Raw genomic sequence first — 18,965 nt, 5'->3', positions numbered from 1 at the left:
AAAAGAGGAATCAGCAGAACAGCAGAGAATACTTCCAGGAGGTGGAGGGGAAGGGGGATGGTGGTGAAAGAGACAGTGACGGCAGCGGAAGAGACCAGAGCTGGCTGCAGTATTTCACAAGTCCCAGAACGATACAGGGGTCTGGCTGGGCGGAGGGACAGACGTGGCAATAGATGATCAAGTTACCAGTTAGGGCAACAATTCTTAGCACAGACATAAAAATGGGCTCCCTGTTCTCTCTCCAGCTTCTTTATCTGATATTGAAACAAAAATTCAATTAATTTCACCTTTCTTGGAAAAGAGATTGCGAAACGTGCCACACAGGTAGGAAATTCCTCCACTGTGCAAATCCACATGGAGTTGGTAGCCATGCAAGCCATACTCTGGGGCGTCATCCAAAAAGGGGCTATGAGGAGGCAGGTCATACGGGCTAGAAAGCAAAACAAAACACACACACAAATTTGTCAACACCAGAGATAAAATGCCAAAAGCACTGAAAATACTTTAAAAAAAAAAAAATCAACATCTGTTCAAAGCACCTCATCCTATCAATGAGACTCTGTAGATAATCTTCAATACCAAGGGCTGAGAATAACTGCTCTGTATTCCTATACCAACTTCTACGAGTTCTGCAGGCAGCCGCAGCCCACCCTGTAGGGCAGATTTCTGAGATCAGCCCCTGGACCATAGCTCTGCAGAGGCAGCCCTGCGCCTTCAGCATCCTCTCAGCATCAAGAGGACAGGCCTGCACAGCAGAAAATACCCCACGCCAACAGACCTGCACACCAGGACCTGAGTGGAGACCCAGAGCCAAGGTGCGCAAAGCTCTGCTCAATAGGGAAGACCTGACTACATAAGGCAACAAACTCAAAAGCTCTCAAGAGCTTCTCAGGGAATAAAAATATAAGTAAGGAAGAGTGGAACCCCATAGGTGAAGGGAGAGTGCTGCAGGCAAGTAGAAAGTACCCACCCCACCTGGAGACACCCAAATGCATCATAACACACACACACTGTACAGATCAAACAAAAACATAGCTGCCAGTCAGATTCAGCCAACAGCCCAGGAGTCTGTGTGCCCTGCTATAGAGAATTCCCCAGCAAGACATGAGAGTTCACTTCAGTGCAAAGAATTTGAGGGACAGTACTAGCCTCTCACAGTAATGAAGCTATCCTACCCCTGTAAATAATATTCTACTAGGTACATATTGCTTAACCCAGAACACATTAAACAAATCTGTACTCATGAATAATCCAATTATTTCCGCAACAGCTAAGTGATTATGACTGTTGGTTTGTGTCTAGTGATTAAAAGCAGAATATCTTCAGAATTATTCTCAGAATATTCTCATCCTTTATATTGACTGCACGAAAACTAAACACAAGCGTGTATAAAATTTCATACGTACATAGTAGCCGAGCCTAAGATGCTCCTCTCCATAAGCTGATGGAGATGAAGATTTGCCATAACAAAAGCCAACTCTTCCTCCCTCTGAAAGTTAATTTAAAAAGTTAATTTTCAATGGAAATATTTTAATTTTTCACAAAGTCTTTTTGAAGACCACAGCACATTCATCTTGCAGACAGAAGAAGTTTCTAACAACTAATGTGCTAATGTCTGACTACTATTTGATAAGATGCATATGTCATACAGACAGCAAACTCACAATTCACCCCAATACATAGTGCATACAGTACCAAAAGGATCAACATCCTGGTACTTGTAGAATATCAAAACACTCTACTATGTTTGGGGATTGTGAAAATATGCACTGTCAGTTCCAGGCTGTTTCAAATTCTTTCCAAAGATAAAGGCAATACTGGTAAGATGTTCACAGATACAGATTAATTTCACAAATGCTTAACCAAAAAAACCAACCAAACCCACTGCCATCAAGTTGATTCTGACTCATAGATACCCTGTCAGACAGAGTAGAACTGCCCCATAGGGTTTCCAAGGATATAATCTTTATGGAAGCAAACTGCCACATCTTTCTCCCACGGGGTGGCTGGTGGGTTCGAACCACCGACCTTTCAGCTAGCAGCTGAGTACTTAACCATTGCACTACCAGGGCTCCTAAATGCTTAATAGTGCTGGCATAATGTTCCTTTCTTGAGTAACTGCTTGACTTAGCAAATCCAGTGGGGATGATCAGACTCAACTTCTTCCCTTGCCCATCAGGTTGAGCGGCAGAACTGATACAGATTTCCCCCAAATTTACCGCCAACACCACCGGGTGAAAAGTGACTGGATGGTCGATCTGAAGGTGCCATTCTCCAAAACCCAGACAGTGGGCGACTGAACCAGCCAGACAGTCCTCATCACTGTGCAGCCAGCTTACCTCAATGAATTCCCATCGTGAAACGCAGAGCAAGCAAACCGCCACCTTGCCCATAGTCCCCTTCACACACAAGGGAGGGAGGGAGAGAAAGACCAACTGCCCCAGTGGGCTGAGAAAACAAAAAAAAGGTGTGAGTGGACGATATGATTAGAAGGTGTAGGGCCTGATTCTGTCTAGTCATCCTCTGCAAACGCAGACTGTGATTCTCAGAATCAAATCTGTGAACAATTATCTTAAAACGTTCATAGGCCAAAGGCACAGATTTAAACAAACCTGTGCTGTACAGCCTGGTGGTGAAGTAGTTAAGAGCTATGGCTGCTAACCAAAAGGTCGGCAGTTCGAACCCACCAGGCGCTCCTTGGAAACCCTATGGGGCAGTTCGACTCTGTCCTATAGAGTCGCTATGAGTTGGAATTGACTCAACAGCAGTGGGTTTTTTGTGCAGGGGCACGTCATACTACTATTCTTTCATGAAATGACTGCTCAGAAATAGCTCCAGAGGAGGGCAACCGACTTCAGCTGGTGGAAAAAAACCTGCTCGGTGGGAGAGAACTCCTCACACTTGAACCCAAAGGGCACACTGTACTTGACACCACATGTGGACCAGAAACATTTCAGAGGCCACTCTGTTAAAGGTACAGTGAGAGAGACTTTGGCAGAGAAAGGACATGAAAGAAACAGAAGGAAGGAACATGGAGTGGTTGGCGGGGAAGGGGCAAATCCCCATGAGAGTAAAGGAATACTGCGAACCAAAGCATCCAGGTACAAAAAAAAAAAAAAAATCTGTCAGTTGTGATGGTGGACTAGCAGTTGCCTCACTGGAATAGAGGTCGTGTAGCTAGAAAAATGAAGTTGGCAAGGTGGTTTAACAGGACTCTGCTAGTAGAAAGTCTTCCAGGATTTTTGGCTTTGATCCCACACACAGTGGTGAGCAATGTGGGGCTATAAATAAGCAAAGGGCGTGTGCACACAAGGACCTCCGGCCGTACCTTCCAGAGCCCCACCAGGAGGCCAGGGCTCAGGCCGAAGACCCGGATAAGCCCATCACAGCCCATCAGGGTACTCTCACTCAGGTCGCTCAGGCTGTACTTTGCAATTAAAGAACGCCACCTAGGTCTACGCACATCCCTGCCAAAGAAAGGAAAGAGAGAAATGAGCTTTCGTGTCAGGGCAGTTGCTAACTCTAGTGCTTTTGAAGAGCATGCTGACCATGTGCCTAAACTGAGTGGCCCATTGAGGAGGGGGAACACATACAACTTCTTATACGTAAAAAGCAAAGTGGATACATTCAAACTTCTCACCACCTGTGCTTTCCTTCTCCTCCCTCTCACTTTCCCTGTCAACACCAACAGCCCAGTCAGAAGCGAGATGAAGAGTCAGGAAGGCGAGAAACAGGCAAAACCATCAACTACTCTCTTCCCCCCAAACCCAGCACAACACTACAACCAGAGGAGACTGTCCATATAGGCCCCTGATGAAGTGAGTGAAGTAATCCATAAGCAAAGAGAAAGTACTTTAAATGACCCAAATCAGGTGGTCTCAGCAGCCTCTCAGAAAACAGATGTGCCTTTTAAAGCTATTATCAAGGATAACTCATAGACAGTGAAAACCGTGACACTAGAAAATAAATTTAAACCAAAATCATGAGGGTTTTCATGAAGGAGACACACTGTGAACTCAATATTGGTCTTAATGTCTAAGAGTAAGTATAACTCAGATACTGTGTAAGAAAGAAAACCTAACTTGGCTGCTCATCATAAGGCTGAAACCCAACTATAGGAAGGCATTCTATAAGCATTATAATGCAGACAGAGGTGTTCATCCTTCCCAGGAACCTAGAGGCGTTACAGGCAACTGTAAGGGAGACGAGGTCTTAGCATCCCCTTGAGCACTGGCAGTGACAGTTACGGACACAGCCCAGTGCTGAACCACCTCACACTCGAGGGCTCCCTCCAGCACCTAACACATGGGCAGCGGACATTCAACCGTTCATTGATGAAAAGAATTAAATACCCAAGGACGTTCAGCTACAGAACTGTCTCAAAGCAGGGCGCTGTACGGCATCAAAACCAAATCTGTATCTACCGCCCCACCCTAGCCTCTCATGCAAGTTTTTTAAAAGAGCTTTCTAAGCAGGGAACCACCACCGGCTAAGGAGAGGTGGTTGGTGAGCACATGTGATGTGTAACCTAAAATATCCTCAGGACAAACAGAATGGGCTTGGAGATAGGCCGACACAGGATTAAGAACTCCAGCGTGGAGTAAGGGAAACCTCACTGACAGAGACTCCACAGCTACCTCAGACCATTACTTCACCTGTGTGTGGAGAGAGCACTGCCCACCCAGGGGAGGAGGAGGTAGAAAAATTAAAAGAGGAAAATATCATTAAAGTATAATAGGTGCTCAATAAATGGTCGTCATTGCTGTTATTATTATTCCTGTAGACAGGCAACTCTGGGTGGGGGTGAGAAAAGCCTTCCTCTTTCACTCTTGAACTGAAGTGTCCAAAGGGGTTTAACAGACTCCACCAGGAACGTGCTAAGTCTGCATTTGCCTTGGCCTTAAAGGCTATTGACACAGAAATAAGGCTGATATTTACCCAACATTCCTCACAAATTTTAGGAGGTGTAGCACAAACTGCAGAACGCAGAATACTGGCAAAGAAGAAAACTTAATGAGTCTGATTAAAAAAGTATAAATTACAGGGAAATTCAAACTGCAAATTGCATAAATAAGGGTTTTGCTGTTCTTGGAAAAAAATTCTCATGGAGGAAACAAAGAACAAACCCAAATAAAAAATCACAAAGTGTCTCCTTTCTTGTCATCCCGATGCATACAAGGATTTGTATTCCTGCATCATGAAAGCATTCGCTTACAAACATGCAATAAACGTGCCTACAAAAACAGATGGATGAAAAACGGTGTTTGTTTACCCCTATTTATCCAATGCTGGCTGGGGTCCATTGAGTTTTAACAGAAATAAATTGCATTAAATGAATTTTCCCAATGAATCCAGGCATCTGTCACTGCGTAGTATTCAGTATTACTGACACGGATGACAATTTTCAGAAATACACTACCTTTGTTGTTGTTGTTGGGTGCATCAAGTCGCTTCTGACTCACAGCAACCCTATGAACAACAGAATGAAACACTGCCTGGTCATGTGCCATCCTTACAATCATTGTTATGTTTGAGCCCATTGTTGCAGCCACTGTGTCAATCCAGCTCATTGAGGGTCTTCCTCTTTTTCAACGACCCTCTACCTTACCAAGCATGATGTCCTTCTCCAGGGACTGGTCCCTCCTGATAACACATCCAAAGTACATGAGACGAAGTCTTTCCATTGTCACTTACAAGGAGCACGGTGGCTGTATTTCTTCCAAGACAGACTTGTTCGTTTTTCTGGCAGTCCATGGTATATTCAGTATTCTTCGTCAACACCACAACTGAAAGGCATCAGTTCTTCTTCAGTCTTTCTCATTCATTGTCCAGCTATCTTTATCTGAGCTTACAGTCCAATGCTATCCATTTAAATTATATCATGTGTATGAATGTTAATAGTGTTGTCCTAATACCTGTAAACAGTATTTCATGATTTGTCAAATAACATAGTGTTCTAGTACAGAGGTTGTGGAATCATTCAGTGTACATAATTTCACAGTGCCTAAAACCTAAATAAATACAACACTAGAAAAACCTGGTTGATCACAATACAATATGGAATTTCAGAGACCACAACAATGGGCTCAAACATAGCAATGATTGTGAGGCCGGCGCAGGACTGGTCAGCATTTTGTTTTGTTGCACATAAGGTGGCTATAGTTGGAACTGACTGGACAGCATCTAACAACATTTCCTATTTTTAAAAGCCAGTATGTTTCCAGAATAGCCTCAGTAATGTGATAAGGAAAACACATCCTTTTCATCACAGCATTAAGAATATTTCTAGAGTACAGGTAGTCCCTGACTTAAACAACAAGGTTCTGTTCCAACGACTCCAGTGTAAGTCAGTTCTGACATAAGTCAAATACTTTTTTTTTTTCAGTTTTCATTATTACTGCCTTTTAGTATCAGTATATTTATAAATCCAATCTTTGAATATCTGCAAGTAAACGTCTGAGAATGGTAACATCAGCAAATTACATGCTGCAACACTGAATACTTCGTAAGTCAGGGACTACCTGTACAATAAAACCTGGCTTTACCAGCACTAAGAAGCCAGATTCTCTCATACTTACAACACAGGCAGTGAGCTCAGAGATCACCAACAATCTTCAGAGACCAGCAGCACGGGGAGGGCCAAACACAAGGTCCCAGCTATAGAGCTGCAGAAACGTGTGCTTAGCCCCGCCGTGGAGACAGCAGTCACTAGTCTGAGGTATGTCAACACCTTCCAGAGCAAGGACAAGTGTGAGTGAGACTAATGCAACTGGGTGGACGCTCAGCACATCAGGACAGTGAGAAAAGTGATGTGGTAAATGCCATTGACAAGTCAAAGGATGCAGAGAGAGCACCAAGGGTGGCAGAGAGGGCAGGAAACCCACACTGGAGAAGGCAATTCTGTATTAACAATAAACTTTATGTGACGACATGCCAGCTTGTTCAGGAGATCAGGATACTACACATGCCATGGCACACCTTTTAAGAGGAAACAACTCATGACAAGAAAAATGAGCAGGAGAGATTTGTCAGGAAAAGCAAGCTGCAAGCCTTGCCGAGTATGGAATCAGCTCATATCCACCTTACAACAGAATAATGCTAAGTGCTCAGTAAGCGTTAGCTTCATGATACACACTGATCTCCTATTTTACAACTAAATCTTTTACTCTTCCCCACAGCAGCCACATGCTAAATACCACACCATCATCATCATCCCATTTTACAGAAGAGAAAACAGAGGCAAAGAAAGAGTAAGTTACATGCACAAGATCACATATCTAGTGAGTCCAACAGAAAGGCACCTAAAAATTACTAATAACGGTGACTTCATTATCTGACGCTTAAATTACGATTAGTGTACTATTTACGAGAGGAGGAAAATATAACAGGTTTAGACATCTTTCTTTTAAAATTGTTAAAACTAACAACTTCCAAAGGTTAATTGTCAATCAGCCAGGAAATTTTGTTAACTATAGTATCATTCCTTAAACATTACAGATAACCAAGGTATGAGGAACCTAGGTTTAGACCTAATCATAGATGTAAAAAAGCCTTTCTTTTCCTATTGATAGTTACCCAGACTGATAAAGAAGTCAAAGATGCACACAAATTAAAATCCTCCGGCAGTACTTCTGAATTACAAAGTAATCCAACTGATATTCACATACAAGATTTGCTCATCCAATGGCTGTGCTGAATTGATACTTACCCGTTTTTGGTGGGGGATTTATACCGGTCCATAAAAACTGGTGTCACGCCACACAAATCTAAGGTTGACAACGTGGCCAGACATGGCCAGTTTTTGCCATACCACACAACAGAAACTGACGTGTCATTTACAGAAAGGTGAACACGCTCCGTGAGATATTCTTTTCCACTTTTGTCTCTCAGTATAATTACCCAACCTAAACCAGATACTCTGAAGAGGAAAAAAAAAAAAAAAAGCTAAAAATATTTGCCTTATTGTGGGAAAAAATGCTGAAGGATTTTCACATACCATCTCTAAACCATCTAGTTCCTTAGAAGCCAAAATCAAAGTCCTCAGAACACGCCTGACTCAAGTTTTCATTTCACCCACAGATCTCCCTCTAGACTTTCTCTCCCCACCTGACAAACCCTCATTGAACACCCTCTCTGCTCCAGGTACCAGCAACCCGCAGAGAGAAGACAAAGGTTCTGCCCAGAGGGAAGGACACCTTGAGTACTCTTGCTCTACTGAACCAGATTACTACGGTATTTCTGCTTTACATAAAAACTTTAGACCATACATATGGAATAGGAAAATACAATATACTTTATAGATACACAAAAATATACAATAAATACTAGAGACACCTCCCACCATCTAAGTGGCCCATGTTTCCTACACGCACAATACTGTGAGCTTACGCCACCATTCTTTCTAAAGCGACTATAACCTAAGGTGTTCCCCAGCACTGTCACAGTGTGGTTCCCCCTTTTGAGACACCACAGCTCACCTGAGCGCCTCCTTGATCTTAACCGGAAGGCCAGTGTAAGGGTTCACAGGCTGGAGAAGCTGGGCCACCGTGGCCTTCACAGAGGCAATCTGTTTTGCAATGTATTCCTTCTTCCAATATCCAGCTTCTTTATCCTCGAGTGACAGGAGATTCACAGACACAGCTGTCTTCTCTACTGAATTAACCTTCCAATTAGATCGTTTAGGGGAAAAAGCAGTGGAGTAGATTCTGACCCAAATAAAACTGGGGAAAGGAGTAAATTTGTTAACTATCAGAGACATTGTCGTATACCTGTAGTATTTTTTAATAATTAATATGTTAATGATTAAATTAATATATAAAACAAAAAACCAAACTCATTGCTGTCAAGTTGATTCTGACTCATACAGACCCTATCAGACAGAGCAGAACTGCCCCATAGGTTTTTCAAGGAGCAGCTGGTGGATTTGAACTACGGAACTTTTGGTTAGCAGCCAAGCTCTTGACTACTACACCACCAGGGCTCCAAATAATATATAATATTCATTAATTATAAACATTAATTAATATAATAATATATTAAATCAGAGAGGCACAATAATTTCTAAGAAGTTTAATTTCATAATGAACAATTACAGTTGTTCATGGGAATTACAGTTTGAGATGAAGTGTTTTAGATTCACTGACCCCAGAAACGCATACTGAAATGGAAAATATTTCTCCCAGGGTCAAGCTTAAAGTGAGAGATCACATGTTATTTGGGACCATTCAAACCACTGCCTTCCTGTATCAATAAGTGATAGGAGATCTGTTACAGAAAAATAATAGGAAGTGTATACAGTGTGACTTCTGTCTTTTTTTTTTTAAATGTTTACATGCTTTTTAAAAGATCAGAAAGATACACACACACATACACAGGAAACGTCAACAGTGACTTGTATGTTTTTTTTTTTTTTTTTTTTGCTTTCTATTTTTTAATTTTCCAGCAGTGAACATGTACTGGCTTCACAAAGAGAAAAGAAATAAAAGATATTAATAATAAAAACTAAACAACAGTTAATGTTTTTTTGAGCACTTACTATGTGTCAAACACTGTTTAGGCACCTCGTATTCATTATCTTATTTAATCCTCACAACAAACCCATGAGGTAGCTACTGTGATTGTCCTCGTTGCACAGACGATGTAACTGAGGCACAGATGCAGAATGATCTGCCTGAGCTCTGTGTATGTAAGTGGTTGAACAAGCATTTGAATCCATGCCCTCTTAACCACTGTACTTCACTGCCTCTTCAATGGCATGAAGAAGTGGGTACAAAGAAAATAATTTATCCAAATTCATAAAGCCAGTAAGCCACCATGTTGGGATCCAAATTCAGTTCTGCCTAAGAAGCTAGTCAGCAGAGGGCCTAAGAGCTGGACCCTGATGCTCCTTTCTTCCAGCCCATACTCTCCAGCAGGGAAGAGAGTAGGCAGGGATTAAAATCAATTTTCTAATCCAAAGGTCAAATTTTACATAAATAATATTTATTTGCTAATGGGTTTCTCCACATTTCCAAGAGGAGTGTGGGAGGAGGCTACTCTCCCTGAGTCAGGGGTGACCCAGGATAGCGCTATGTCCACAGGAAATGCCACCATTGACCGGGAGAGTGTCATTACTGTTTCAGTAACTGCAGTGGACAAGGATCACTTTGCAAACATGTGACTCAGAAACACATCTCCTTGATTCAACATCACATGGACCTCCCAACAAACACCAGCTTACACCTCATCAGACCCCATGGACAGCTCTCTCGAATATGGACATCTCTTTCTCACTCCTCAAAATCATTTTACACCAAGCTTTCTACCTTAAAGTGTTTTTATTTTAGTGCAGAAATCTCTGGGCTTTCATATTTGAGTTAACAGATGCGAACTGATGATTAGTTGAACGTATCTGGGAAAATCTGAAACTGATTCATCAAAATCCCTTGACTGGACACTTTTAAAAACTTCTTTTCCATAAAAACTTGATTGTGTCTTCTTCAGATTTATTTTACTCATCATTTCACCCTACCTAAGTGTTCCTTTGGAGCCCTAGTGGCACAGTGGTTAAGAGCTTGGCTACTAACCAAAAGGTCCTCAGTTCGAATCTACCAGCTGCTCCTTGGAAACCCTAAGGGGCAGTTCTACTCTGTCCTCTGGGGTTGCTGTGCTGTGAGTTGGAATCATCTCAATGGCAACGGGTTTAGGTGTTCCTTCGCATTAGGAAGACCTGTACGGAACCTCAAATTTCTCATATCATCACTACACAAACTACTGCTGATTCTATCTTTCACATGCTCCAGCACTCACACATTCAGAAACAAACAGTCCCATGGAGGGGGATAAGACCATAAACTCCAGTTACTACACTTAATGCGTATGGTGGACACTCTCACATACATCATCTTACTTAATTTACCATAAGTGAGGCCTGAAGAAAATGACAGCAAGCATTTTATTTATATGTGATAAGCTATGGCCACAGTCAGCTGAGGCCCAGTGCCTGCCCCAGGTGGGCTCAGTCTGAGTGGAGAGAAGAGGAGTGATGTTCAGAGAAACTAAGAGATGTATAACCCATCAGCTCATCTAAACAGCCGGAGTTCTATCCTTAAATAAAGTGATACCCTCCAGAAAGCTACAGTTTTGGACATTAGGTTAACCCCTTCCTTGAAAAATGCCTCACTGCACTTTGCTTTAATGAATGCCCTCAGCTCTTGGTGAGGGTCATTGAGAAAGAGACATATAAAAATTGTTTCTACATTCATCTATGACTACCGTCAAGAACATTATTCACCATTTCATTCATTTATAGACAGACATATAGATAGATAGATACACATAGATCAATCGATATAGATAGATAGATTCTCCCGCACAGGAAACATCTTTTCAAATGAAAAGATAGGAAAAGCTACTCCTCCCAACCAGGGAATGATATGGGTCCCTTTCTGATTATGCGAACTGTTGAAGATGGCTTTGTGAGATCTGAGGGATTATTTTGTGTTCCTCACTCACATGGCAGACACCTAATGTCAGAGATGCACTAGATAAGTGGTTTCAAAACTTGACTATTATTCATCAGCATGACCTGGAGAAATTTTAAAAATACAGATTCCAGACCAATGAATTAAAATCTCTGGAAATACAGGCCAGGGGTTCTAATTTTTTAAACTTTCCCAGCTGATTCTGATGTGGTTGCTCTATGGACTGGCATTTGAGAACCACTGTACCAGGTAATGGAAACCCTGGTGGGTACTGGTTAAGAGCTATAGCTGCTAACCAAAAGGTCGGCAGTTCAAATCCACCAGGCGCTCCTTGGAAACCCTATGGGGCAGTTCTACTCTGTCCTATAGGGTCACTATGAGTCAGAATCGACTTGAGAGCAATGGGTTTGGTTTCATTTTTTTTGGTACCAGGTAATAGAAGCCCTGGTGGTGCAGTGGTTAAGAGCTCCACTGCTAACCACAAGGTCAGCAGTTCGAATCCACCAGCAGCTCTGTGGGAAAAGATGTGGCAGTCGCTTCCATAAAGATGACAGCCTTGGAAACCCTATGGGGCAGTTGTACTCTGTCCTATAGGGTCGCTATGAGTTGGAATACACTAGACGGCAACAGCTTTTTGGTTGGTTTGGTACCAGGTGATGGGTCTTCCCCACAATGTACCTCTGTCATTTTCCACTTCCTTATCTATTCAAAAAAACTACAAGTTATAGCTACATTCCCTTTTATCTTGACATGTTCCCTAGCTGACATGTGGGTTCTGTGTAGGATCAATACTTGTTTGATCTTTTGATGTTGAGCAAGACAGGGACCTAAAAGCCAAGATGTTCAGTCATAGGCCACAAAATGGCTCATGAGAGGTTAGGAGGATTCCACCATCCCTCCCCAAGACAGGATTCTGAGTTAAAAGCAAGGCCAGTGGCACAACAGAAGGAGGGTCCCATCTCTTTTTCCCACAGAGGCCAGAGACCATACTAGCACAGGAGGGCGATGGAGTCCCCACCCACCCTTCATGCCTCAAGCCTCCATGAAAGTCACACCTGGGCCTCCCCCTTAGCCCTAGTTCACTCTTCCCCCAGAGTAATTAACTGAACTGCCAAGTTTGGGAGAAGGACAAAGCATCCTTAATTAACATAGTCCCTTCCTCCTCTGCCATAGATTCTGCTTGGCTGCCAGCAGATATAAAAAACGCAACCCAAACCCACTGCCTTCAAGTCGATTCCGACTTTGCCAATCCAGGGCTAGGGCAAATCAGGGGAAGGTCCCTAAGTGCAGGGAGAAGCCTGTGGCTGTTTAGGCTGCTTGAGACTGTGCAGAGAAGTAGGTCTGAATCCTCTCAGCTAACAGACCTACAGCAACCCTCTCCAATAGCTATGTCATAAGTTTGATCTTTTTTGGTTCATACAAAGAATGTTCCTTCCCGTAAGCATAAAAATGCAAAATAATGAAAATATCATATGACTACTGTAAAGCATTAGACATTTCTATGTATGTCTAAAAATACTCTCAAAATCAATCTTTTAAATTTTCAAAACTGGTTAAAAAGCTCTTACTAGTTTTCACAATTGGCATCAAAATGTTATCAAGACATAACAAAGATTTCATTTTCTCCTTACTTGTCACTGGCCAGGTGATAAAAGCGCCTGTTCACACATCCAATGCACAACAGGTTCACGGCATCCAAATAAGAAAATATCTTCAGTAAGATCTCTGAGGGCATACTGAGAGAGAGGAAAAATCAGAAAAGTGGAAGATTGTCTACTCAACAAATTACCGAGCAAACAACTGGCTTTTCATCCCTAAATAGGAGGAGATAAACAAACCCTTCCTCTACAAGAGGCAAACTGTATCCTCATCTTCAATTATTTTCTTGATTGAAGTGTTCTGGTTATTATATTCTCAGGGCATAAACTGCTAAAGGACCCAAGGGTACAAAGAGTAACGTCCTTGGTGTTTTAATCACACTCACCCTATAAAACAACGTGCAGGATTTCACTGCCTCCCTTCGTGAAATTTTGTATTATCCTTTGGTGAATTAAGAAGAGATGCAGTGCATTCTTGGCTGTTAGTAAGAAAAACATAGAATCTCTCTCCCTAAAAAAAAAAAAAAAACCCACAAGGGATCAGGAAACGTCTAATTGTTTCCCATTTGTCCAATGCCACTCTCCAATTTTGATTGCTTCCTCTGGGGCTTCATGGAGACCCCAAGCCCCACAAGGTTTCCTGACGTATGTGTGTGTGTGCGTGTGTTTTCCATTTTTATGCCTAAATAAATACGACATCGAGATGCATTCTCAACACCCCATCTTCTTCTATGATGTCAGAATTCCACGAAACATTCACAGAATCTGCAAGTGCCTAGCGAGCATGACTGGCACCAGGAGAGCAGGGATGGCCCCTTCATGAGCTTCAGAAAAAGAGGAGTGAGAGGGAGCCATGGAATATGTCACCGAGACATGGGGGGCTAGGGATAAAGGACTGGGGAAAGGGTATGGCCAATTTAAATGGTTTGCTCATGCTCTCTACTTGTGATTTTTTTTTTTTTTTTTTTTTTACTAATTATGATTAAATGAAAATCAGAAATCGGGTCATCAAACACGTCATGGGGAAATAATCAGTTCTAAAATTCGGATACTACGGAAAAAGAATCAAAGAGATCCTCAGAGAAAAAGTGACTAACACACAAGGTATTTGATACGTGTCAATACTTAAGTGGTAAACCAAACCAAAACCATTGCCTTCGAGTCAATTCCGACTCATAGCAACCCTAGAACACAGTAGAACTGCCCCATAAGGTTTCCAAGGAGTGGCTGGTGGATTTGAACTGCTGACCTTTTGGTTAGCAGCCGAGCTCTTAAGCACCATGCCACCAGGGCTCTGTACTTATGGGCTACTACTGCTCAAAAGCGTCTTCAATATCTAGCAAGAGAGTTTAAACAAGAAGTCTTGCCTGGGTGCTAGTTAAATCCCTCACCCTATCCCGACTGAAATTCCTTACATTCTAAGTCAATAAACCATACACTTCTAATGAGAAAAAGTCTCTAATGCCAGAGACAGCAAAGGTGCAAGGAAACACATTTTTGTGACCATTTGTGGTATCCATCAATCTAATTTTTATATTTTGATCAAACTACTTAACAAAAATTTGCAGGTATTATTTTTTTTAAATGAATGTAACTGAAGGAAAATTTAGAATTGAGTTTAAAGAAAACATTTCAGAAAGGTATCTACCAACCTTTTTACCTAGGTAAAAATTACTTAACTGGAACAAAATCCCATTCGAGATAGACATTAGAAAGGTTTTACCCTCCTACCCCCCGCCCAGACTAACATAATAAAGAGGGGGGTCCTCTCTGTGTATTTCTAGCAAGAGGAGAAAACCTACATTTTATGGGTAAATCACTTGAGAGAGAAGACATTTTATATTACTCTCAAAAGATTTCCTCGAAGTTGGTACAACCGATTTTTCCACCCACATTGCCTTACTTACTGTTGGATTCTAAAAGGTTTCCTCAAAGTTGGTACAACTGATTCTTCCACCCACATTGCCTTACTTACTGTTGGATTCTAATTACTTCCCATTGCATGGGGGTGCGGCGCGGGTGACATGAGAGAAAGAGAAGAGGAAGGCAAGAGGGGGACAACCAAAGGAGAAGAAGGACAACAAATCTGGAAAAGAAGTTCAGAATGTGAGGGCAGGGACAGTCTCCTCTAGGTCAACAAGCCCCAGAGAAAATATAAGTTAATATGTGCATACTCACTATGAGTGGATGGGAATACAAACACAAAAACGTCCTTGTCCCTCATTCCTATAGTGGAGCCATCCAATATTCCTACAGGCATGATTCCTTCCCACCTGCCCCAGTGGAGAAAGCATCCTTCCTTCTGTGGAAACCCCTGTGCCTGCCTGAGCCCTGGGTCCCAGCCCCTCCACCCTTCTCAGGGGTCCTGGCCTCTCCAGCCTTCTCAGGGGTCCAGGGGTCCCTGCCTTCTCAGGGTCCTGCCCCCCCAACCCCCATCTTCTCAGGGGTCCTGGCCCCTTCTGCATTCTCAGAGGTCCCAACCCCTCAAGCCCTCTCAGGGGTTCTGGCCTCTCCTGTCTTCTCAGGGCCCCCAGCCCCTTATGTCCTCCATGCCCACCCTGTCCTGCTGCTGCTCTTCACATCCTTACCATCAGCCTAGAAAACACCCCATACAATAGCTCTTCCTGAAATCCTACTCTGACCTGACCCTCCAGGTCTCCCTCCACCTCCCATACATTCCTAAGCTCCTTCACTGCCAAGCTGCTAGGAAAGGACACAGCAGAAACCTGACGTGCCAGGCTCTTACTTCTGCAGTGGTCACCTTACCTGGTTCACAGAGACCATCCTCCAAGATCTCTAAGACCTCATAGGCACCCCACCCTGACTCCTTGGTTGGCTCCAAATGTTCATGTTCCTCAGAATCTGCTCCTGAGCCACCCTCTTTTCTTCCTCTGTGCTCTCCCTTCCTCCAATGTGTGCATTTCCATCCCCAGACATCTCGGCTGCAACAGCTCCAAAGTCTGCACCGTGACTCTCAGTCCCAAACCTTCTTCATGGCGACAAGCAGCACCCCCACTTACATCTGCCCAAGCCAGAGTCCAGGACTCCCCCTGATGCCTGCTTTCCCCATACACCTACATCTGATTCACAAATAATATACATATTATACCCCAAATTTGCCCATATTTCTCCATCTCCCTTCCTTCTAGAGAAAGAAAAAGGTAAAGAAGTAAATAAGAGAATTTTTCAAAAAATCAAATTATGTCACACCTCTGTGCTTAAAATCACCATAACCTGAATAAAACCCAAACTCCCCACGTTGGCCCAGAAGGCCTGGCCCTGCCTCTCTGTCTCCTCTCCTCCTCCCACTCAGCACCGCCGCCTTCTGTTCCTTCACCACTCCACGCCCCCTCTCACTTCTGCAACTCTGCACGGGGTGTCTCCCCTTTCTAGAATGTCTTCTCCAACCTCTTTTATCTCAACTTTCAGTCCTCAGCTTAGTGTCACCTCCTCAGAGAAGTCCTTTCTAACATCCGACCTCACTGTTCTGGACCATGGAATCCATCTGTTTCCATGGCAGCACCTTTCCCAACTTACCATTATGAACTTTTCTTTCTAAACCTGCCTCCCTCACTAAGCCATAAGCCTCAGGAGAACACAGATCACGCCTGAGTTGCTCAGCATTTTCATCCCCAACACGAAGCATGGTATGTGGCACTTAGTAGGCCCTCAAACATTTCATGAATGAATTAACTAAACAAAGAATATTTCTTCTATTCCTCCTATCGGATTATTGTATGACAGATTCTACTCCCAGAGCATAGCCTTTAAAGCTTAAATTAATGTCTTTAATTAAATCTTTCTTTTTTGGCTTTTAATTTCTTTTAAAAACACACTACAAATATGTACACTGTTGGCTGAGTTAGCTATGACATCGAATTAAAAGCCCAGGCATGAAATCAGGCAATCTAGGCTTGACTCTGAATTCAGCAATATATAGACTATGTAAGCCTTACTTTCTCAATCTGCAAAGTGTCCGTCTGTAATCACACCAGCTTAAAGGACTCCATATAATGACTAGCATATAGTTGGGGGCTCCATAAATGTTACCCCATGCCATCAAGTCAATTCCTACTCACAGTGACCCTAGAGGACAGAGCAGAACTGCCCCATATGGCTTCCAAGGCTATAATCTTTATGGGAGCAGATCACCAGGTCTTCCTCCCAGGGAGCAGCTGGTGGGTTTGAACTGCCGGCCTTTTGGTTAGCAGCTGAGCGCTTAACCACTGTGCCACCAGGGCTACTCCATAAATGTTAGTACAGTGCAAATCCACAGGTGACTCAGGAACAGTTTCAGATAATTTTTAAAAATAGGGAAGATTCCACTGGTCTTGGTGCAGAGGGTCCCAGCATAGACTCTCGCCAAAATACCAAAAGCTAAGAAATTCAGAGAGCACTTGAACTTTCAGAGGAGCACACTCTAAACTTCTCTTTCCTTTTCAAGAGTCTTTATCAACTGGAAAGTGAATAAATTTGAAGAACATTTTAATAAAATGAAAATTAAATTTAGTTGTCAGTTTGAAAAGTTTAGTTCCAGAAGACTAGTCTGATAATGACAGTGGTGACAGGCGATGACTCATATCAAACTCTCGTGTCATACGCTCTTCCTACATCATTCTATTCTGAGAGAACCCAAAATAGCAACCGGGTATACACAGCATCATAACTTCCCCTAAGAACCCCATTCCTAGAGCCCCCAAGCACAGCCAGCCATGTCTACTCACCCATCCAGAGACACAGCGCAGTCCGAGGCGGCTCTCCGATGGCACTCTCGATGCCTGGCATAATGCTTCAGCAGGTCTGCAGTGGGCCTGACACCTGGTCCCTTTCTGAAAATAACACAGGGGACTCCAATTACATAATTTCCAAATGAGAGAGAAACTGTCTGTTCCCTCTGCAAAAATTTAAAGGACCCATAAACATCTAAGATTACTCACTGTGAAACTTTATTTCTGCTTAAAAGAAAGGGAGGAAGGAAAAAAGGACAAGAGGAAGGGAGGGAAGAAGAAGGAAGAAAGGAGAAGAAGGGAGGAGGAGAGGAAAGAGGGCAGGAGGAGGAAAGGAAGGAAGGAGGAGAAGGAAGGAAGGAAGGAGGAGAGGTGTGAAGGAAGGAAGGAGGAGAGGAAGGAAAGGAGAAACGAGAAAAGGAGGGAACGACGGAAGAGAGGAAGGAAGGATGGAGGAGGAGGGAAGGAACAAAAAGAAGGAAGAGAGGAAAGAAGGAAGGAGGAGAGGAAGGCAGGGAGGGAGGGTGGAAGGGAGAGAATGAATGAAAGGAAGAGAGAGACAGAAAGGAAGAAACAGTGAAATATGTACTAGTATCCTGGATAAGCAGGAGAAAGATGTGGCAGTCAGCTCCCTTAAAGATTACAGCCTTGGAAACCCGCTGCAGCAGCTCTACTCTGCCCTCTAGTGTTGCTATGGGTCTGAATCGACGGCAGTCTGAGTTTTTGTTGGATCCTGGATAAGTATGCCTGAAGACTGCAGCCTCCTCTGAGGAGTGTCAACCTCAGAGTTTAACACTTACCTTCACTACAGACAATCACCATGTCAAAGAGGTCCTTCAAAATGTATTTAATGGAAACAAAAAGAATAGATAGAATTGTATTGACTGGCCAGTTTCCATAATACAACAACAGAAACCTAACACAGATAGTATCCTTTTTTTTTTTTTTTTTTAAATGTAGATTTGTGAACCAGAACTGTGAACACAATCTAGGCCTCTGTCGGCCTTTGAGGGAAACGACCAGCTCCAACTTCCCCTCTGGTAATCATAGCTACAGAAGTGTCAAACATTCACCCTCAAGGCTTTTCTAGATTTTACATTTAAAATCTCACATTCAAGGGAATATATTTTAATTGGTCGTCTTCCCCCCTCCCCCTACCCGTGGTACAGAAAATAGGA

At 42.9% G+C, this 18,965-nt stretch overlaps 1 protein-coding gene across 2 annotated transcripts in view; it reads right to left on the bottom strand.

The window, feature by feature from the left end:
* The window catches only part of FBXO15 (F-box protein 15), a 47,477-nt gene extending 29,497 nt beyond the window's left edge, over positions 1-17,980 (bottom strand). The window contains exons 1-7 of one of the 2 annotated variants that reach the window (XM_023741567.1): positions 17,785-17,980; positions 13,094-13,198; positions 8,478-8,720; positions 7,709-7,918; positions 3,329-3,467; positions 1,407-1,489; positions 288-430 (exon numbers count right to left, since the gene is read on the bottom strand). In XM_023741567.1, the coding sequence (XP_023597335.1) occupies positions 288-430; positions 1,407-1,489; positions 3,329-3,467; positions 7,709-7,918; positions 8,478-8,720; positions 13,094-13,197 (922 nt within the window). In that variant the 5' untranslated portion in view covers position 13,198; positions 17,785-17,980. Of the gene's footprint in view, positions 1-287; positions 431-1,406; positions 1,490-3,328; positions 3,468-7,708; positions 7,919-8,477; positions 8,721-13,093; positions 13,199-13,446; positions 13,574-17,784 lie in introns of those variants that run through there. The other variant, XM_023741566.1, reaches the window with a different exon arrangement.
* Positions 17,981-18,965: the final 985 nt, after the last annotated feature.

This window comes from Trichechus manatus, unplaced genomic scaffold (genome assembly GCF_000243295.1).
Source record: "Trichechus manatus latirostris isolate Lorelei unplaced genomic scaffold, TriManLat1.0 scaffold00183, whole genome shotgun sequence".
Taxonomy (NCBI): Eukaryota; Metazoa; Chordata; class Mammalia; order Sirenia; family Trichechidae; genus Trichechus; species Trichechus manatus.
The sequence above is the reverse complement of the archived record's forward strand: the minus strand, read 5'-3'. Positions and strand labels throughout refer to the sequence as shown.